This window comes from Mizuhopecten yessoensis, unplaced genomic scaffold, assembly GCF_002113885.1.
Source record: "Mizuhopecten yessoensis strain PY_sf001 unplaced genomic scaffold, ASM211388v2 scaffold383, whole genome shotgun sequence".
Classification (NCBI taxonomy): domain Eukaryota; kingdom Metazoa; phylum Mollusca; class Bivalvia; order Pectinida; family Pectinidae; genus Mizuhopecten; species Mizuhopecten yessoensis.
In genome coordinates this window covers 312,260-318,594 of record NW_018403519.1, presented here as the reverse complement: position 1 = coordinate 318,594, position 6,335 = coordinate 312,260, and the positions used below count along the sequence as shown (strand labels likewise).

At 34.4% G+C, this 6,335-nt stretch overlaps 1 protein-coding gene across 1 annotated transcript; it reads right to left on the bottom strand.

Moving 5' to 3' along the window:
• Positions 1–506: 506 nt before the first annotated feature.
• Positions 507–2,298, bottom strand: LOC110447376 (baculoviral IAP repeat-containing protein 7-B-like). Its single transcript, XM_021493019.1, has 3 exons — positions 2,194–2,298; positions 1,287–1,894; positions 507–1,148 (listed from the first exon to the last, which is right to left on the bottom strand). The coding sequence occupies exons 1-3, from the start codon at positions 2,262–2,264 to the stop codon at positions 994–996; spliced, it is 834 nt and encodes a 277-aa protein (XP_021348694.1). The 5' UTR covers positions 2,265–2,298; the 3' UTR covers positions 507–993.
• Positions 2,299–6,335: the final 4,037 nt, after the last annotated feature.

Below are 6,335 nucleotides of genomic sequence, written 5' to 3'. Positions count from 1 at the left end.
CACTATACATGCAACAAATACCTGAAATCGGAGTATTTGCAAAAGCAGTCTTTGCCACACAATAACCTTGTCCTGTGATTACAAATCATTATCTTTAGATTAAAGGCAATTATTTAGTTCCATTTAACTATCCAGTTAAAAAAAAAACATATTTATAAACAATTTAGCTTTAACTTATCACTCTGAAGAAAATTGGAATAACTTGGTTATGTTGAAGTTGAGACTAATTCATGTTCATTCCTGAAGTTGATAAGATATGTTTTTTTGTGTGATATTCATTGATTTTACCAATGCAATTCCGCAAATGTATGCATGCGGTTCACTGTATTGCTTAGATAAATAGGTGAAACTTATCAATCGAAGATTATTGCAAGATGCAATGTTTGATTCCGCACTACGCTTTTAAGTATTAAGAGGCATTTTCAATCAAAAGCAGACATCTTAACGCAAATACATCTTACTAAAACTAAAAAAATAAATAATAAATAAAACACGAAAACGTCATACGAGTTTAAGAGGGCATTTATTGTTTGTACAAGCCACATAACGTAACCATATAATACTGCATATTCCACTGCTTCAAATAATCTGTGATCTATCTTCAATCCGTTTATACATTCATTTGTCAATTCATTCATTTTTCGTTTAAAATGCTTTATACATGGACATTATGAATCCCACCGAAACATGCACATTTTCGCCCACCTGAAGTGGATACCGACACAACGGTAGCCTTACAGTCTCTCCCGTTTTATCATAACGTCATCTCACTTGGTTAGGCAGCAGTACACTCAACAAGATATATTGATATATATCAAGGCAGTGTCTTTCATATTTGAATTTGACACTACAAGAGCTACATCTCAAATGGCAAACTGTCTGCAATTTACCGACCCTTGTTTTCCCTCGGAGTGTGACAGTGCCTCCATAACCTTAGCGACAAGGAACTGAAGTCTACGATATAGTTACTTCGCACCACATTGGTTTCATTTGTCACCCGACCTGAGCTGATGGTCGCCTCTGTCTTGCTTGGTATAATGGACATGTGTCAGAAAACCACCTGTTATGTTCTTGCTGAGGGTCATCATCATCTTCCCAGCCATCCAGCTGACCACCACAGCAGTAACATTCACACAAGTCATCAACACCTGAACCAAAGATACAAAAATAGAAATGTAAAAAAATATTGTTTTTTTGGTGTGTAAGTGACTAAATATCAGAACGGTCATTGTAAAATAGTATGTACATCAGTACGAAAACAAACATGTTATGATAAGAATGTTCACCTGCATAAAAGAAACCAGCTCTAGCAAGGTCATCCGGTGTCTGTTTAAAATGAGCTGGCCAATTACTGAAAGTTCTCAATCTGTCTATGTAAATGGAATAATAGATGTGTTTCGGGTATTTCGTGTCCCCTAGCACGTAAACAGGATGTGACGTGTCCTCCATCCTACCATCTAAATAGCACCCCTCGCTTACTCCGAGGTTCCCTGTGATATACGGCGCCACATCAATGGTTCCTAACACACCGTCCGCCACTGTCGCGTCACTGATGACCAGAGGATTTTTGAACAGACTTAAAAAGTCAGGTTCTCTGTACTTAAACCTGTCACATTTAGGAAAATGACGATAGTGTGTGATGTGGATATTTTGTCCTTCTTCAACGCCACAAAGAACTCCACCACAGTTAACACACTGCACTTTCCGTTTCTCTTCATCTATACTAAAGAAGCCATCGTCAACAAGTTCCTTTATAAATGACTCGGTATATTCCTGCCACTTTCCAAAACTTCTTTTTCGTAATTCTGGGTCCCTGAAATGCCGGTATGGTTCTAATGGCGGTGGAGGGGCAATGTCCATTAGTCGCTTGTAACTTGCAAATAACGATCCTTGCCTGAAACAGATTTATTAGAAGTAATGAACAAAACAGGAAAATGCTTGCATCGAATATACGTCAGTTTGTATACGCATCGGATAGATGCACGGGATATTTACACTTAGATAAGAGGGACATAGTATATGAGGTCTGAACAATGAGTTTTAGTTATACACCTGACAAAATACCATTATCAAAAAGGATAAAAACATATTTTAAACCTCTATTTATGCTTACCCCAATGCCTTAAATTAAAATATATCTTTGCATGCTAATGTTCAAAGTAAAGTTTCCCTCTTGATACGGAAAATACTTACCTAGTTTTCGATATTCTCCGTGCGTACCAGTCTGCTGTTGTAGTGTGTATTTTGTTTTGATATACTTGCATATACCGACGTCTCTGTATATATACACAACATTTAATGTATACCTGAGATATCACGGTCTACGTGCATAGTTTCAATGTAATCTGATCAGACCCTTTAGGAATGTATTTTGTAAACAGAGTTGTTTATCATTATTACAGTATATGACGTCACGAATACAGTAATCTTTTGTTATCTGAAATTAACATAACATGTTACTAGATTTTTTTGTGTTAAACAAGGAGATGGTAACAATGTGCTTGTGTCTGCCACTAGTTTATGGAATTAACTAGTATTTTATACAACTGTGGAGAATGTAATATTACATTAAAGGTTTGTAAAGTATTACTGACTATAAACATAAATTAACGCTGGGAATTACATTTTGTGTTTTTAACTCACTAAAAAGGAATAAAATCAATTGTCAATTCAAAGTGTCCATTCGAACTCAAAATCGATAAAACTATGTACAAAGTGTACATTTGAGCAAAAGAGAGATTTTTATGGAGACTTTTGAAAAAAGAACAAGGAAAATAGGACCAGGTGTTACGAAAGAGTATGCGTTTACTACTTCATCGGCGCAAGCCGCACAATAAATTCAGATTCAATTTATAAATGTTTTATAAATGTATGCATGGTATGGTAAGTTATTTGTGTGAAAATATCACACCTGTGAGTAATGTGCACAGTAGAGTCATCAGATTTTCCAATACAAACAATGCTATTGTTCCTAAACACAGGACTACGTTTTATTCAAAACAATTTTTAATTTCTGGTCCGCAAGACAGGAACAATCTTCCAAATTATTTAAAAGACATTACTAATTTTAATTCTTTTAGAAAGCAACTTATCCAATACTTCTGGAATTCTTAATTCATTCTTTTTAAAAGAAACCCATTGACTTTTAATGCATGCTTTATTAGCGTATATCCTGGGAATTTTTACTTTTTTTACTATATTAGCATATATGTACATAAGGCATTGTACCATTTTAATTGACGAAACGGCTTTGCATAATTAATTTGTGCATTCTGTGATAATTTTTAAACTTGTATTAAGCAATATTATATCTTAGATGATAAACTTTAACCTAATTTCAACACTTGTACATTCTGTGATATCCTTATAGCTGATACTAAACATTTAATTCTATAACGATATTATGTTGCAATATTTATGTATTTGTGATATTTGTAATTATGATTTACTAAACACTAATATGTTTTACTAACAATGAGGACCATGTGGTAGATAAGCCTTTGGCTAAACATGTCATCCCCGTTAAATAAAGTTTATTATTATTGTTATAGGTCAGGTCTTAGTACTGTCATTTTCTCAGAGGGAGATTAGTTTAAGTGACAACGACACATCAAGACACACTTATGAGCATTACAAAGTACGTTACCTTAATATTTAAAACAAATCCCATTGACATTATGGTGCCAACTATAGACATATACCATGCATCTAAAAACCCTTTGTTGTAAGTAAGTCAATCAGAAGTCGACATCCAACAGATAAATCTATTTATTTTGAGCTAGCGTTTGAATACAGAATTAATTACGACATGTAAACCGATAAGTTGTACGTAACTATCAAGGTTAGCTGTGATTGTTTATAAATATGCAGAATATGATGGTTGTATAATGTATACCTAACCTCTGCATGTGTAGATGATGAAGATATCTCGTGCTAGCATGTATGCTCTGTACGTGTGTGTGTGTGTGTGTGTGTGAGTGTGTGAGTGTGTGAGTGTGTGTGTGTGTTTGTGTGTGTGTGTGTGTGTTTGTGTGTGTGTGTGTGTGTTTGTGTGTGTGTGTGGGTTTGTGTGTGTATGTGTGTGTGTGTGTGTGAGTGTGAGTGTGTGTGTGTGTGTGTGTGTTGCTTTTCATGATTATATGTCTGATGAAAACATCGTCGAAAAATAAACAATTACAAAAATAAAATATCTAAATTTAAGACCAGGTAACAATTCTGATGGTAGTCATATATAACAGGGAAGATTTGGCGGACGAACATAACTAAAGGTTTCCATACTAGCCCATTCATTTTTTCAATTATCTATTGATCGGATTTCGGGCGGAAACTGCATCAAAGAAACAGCGCTTCAGAAATACGAGGATGCAGTCAGCACAATCATTCCTGTTAAAATGTTATTGATCAACAATATGTTATCTCTTATGCTATAGGGGTAACCTAAACGGAAATTCCAACAGTTATTTATAAAGCCAACTCACCAGCTTGTTTACCGCTGAGCGTGTCAAGGTCTACAGCTGACAGATGACGCTTGTTAAAATGAAACGAGCTATTTATAGCACCAACTCAGCTTTTGAACGCGACGGAACAGACACGACACGGAAAGAACTCTGTACCTGTCGTTTTTTTCTAACAACTTTCTATCACCTCTTATCAACACTTCATACATCTAACTGATCTGTTGTCATTCGATCTGATGTTGTGTGTTGATAAGCTATGCACGGATTAGTTAATATGACATTGTGGGTTTTTAATTTTTATTGACAAGTATACTTACTTTTCTTAGCCTGGTTGTTCACAGTCCGTACACAATAGTTAGGAATTACATTTAGCATTAAGGATTGATTCCTTTCCGGTCCAATAAAACGATGATTATTAACTTAAGTGTAGTACATAAAAGTGCGCAAGTAAGATCTTAACCAGCTTAGCAACGCGCACGGCCATACGTGCTACATGAAGTGAAATTTATACAAAAAACGTTGCGTACCTTTCACGTTAAGTATTTTTTTCTATTTTAATGTTTTCAGTTGGCACAACGTCCGACATATAAATGTTCACTTTACCAGTCATTGTAATGTGGGAGTAGAAAGGTGCTACCTCTACAGGATTTTCATTTTTTTCTTCTTCTGATTTTCAACAATCACATTCTGAATTTACTGTTTTTCCATAGCTTCATAAAGGATGGCAGTTTGAAATATTTTCAGCAAGTCGTATAAACCTTAGCGAGAAAATACAAAACCGACTAATGCATTCAGAGAACATTTATTTTGTGCTGTGGAGGTGGCCTTTAACACCTGTATACTATGCAATGCCCATATGGTCTCTGTTTCTGTTTCCTTTCCTCTTTCCGGTTGATCGATATACAACACCATTTATTAACTGTTATACATAAATTTATGACTCCCCAGCTCTAGTTTAAATTAATAAGTAATACTTCATATGAGGGAGCGCTTTGTGTCTTATTTAGGCTTCGAGGCTGACTAAAAACTGTACATCAACGATACTTCAATTTTTTTAGAATGTAACTATTATATAATACATGTTTACTTCTGATGATCCAAATTGTGACATGAATACTTTAAATTTCGAGTGACATACTTTAAATGTAAACATATTGTCGACAAACAGGTTTGTATTGTGTTTATTTTGTAACTAAATGTAATGTGCTTACATAAAATTGCCGACTGCATAGGTAACAATTATAACATAAAGGGCCACTCAGACAGCGTTGACATAGTACGACTTGGCAATAAGCCAGATCGGACTTGCAGGGGTGTACAGGTTTACTGCAGGCACATTGACTTATTGCGTGGATTCCTATATAAGAAGGCATGTTCTGTTGTAGATAACAAGTAATATAAATCTAATGTGGCCTATTGAAAGGCTGTGAAAACTAAAAGCAAAATAGATATGATAACCTTTCTGTTTTATACTTCGGAAAAGTAAAAACAAATACACAGAGATATAGCAAATGAAAATGGTAGAGCTGTTTATCTTATGTACATGATTAGATATTTACTGATAATTTGCTCTATTATAGTTCTTCCTGATAACTGATTTAAAACAAGTAATTAACTGTTTTAACCTCGGTACATGTATATACCGTATATATGAAGACCTTTATTTACTTTCAACAGATTTTTCATTTTAAGCCTACCTCTATGTAGTGCACACAATTATTTAGATTTTTTTTCTCCTCAATCTTTACGTTTTGAAATCAATATACTATTCAATGTAACATTTATATATAATGTTCAATACATGTATGGTAAGTAATCCAGGTATGTTGAATAAAGGCGTTTTTTCTATTACCATAACAAACATTTCTCAAACTAAAT

Excerpts from the sequence above, each read along its gene's own strand:
- LOC110447376 (XM_021493019.1), bottom strand. The coding sequence starts at position 2,264 with ATGCAAGTATATCAAAACAAAATACACACTACAACAGCAGACTGGTAC. Across the intron at positions 1,895-2,193 it reads CGGAGAATATCGAAAACTAG|GCAAGGATCGTTATTTGCAA; the intron begins GTAAGTATTTTC and ends AATCTGTTTCAG. Across the intron at positions 1,149-1,286 it reads AGCTGGTTTCTTTTATGCAG|GTGTTGATGACTTGTGTGAA; the intron begins GTGAACATTCTT and ends TCTTTGGTTCAG.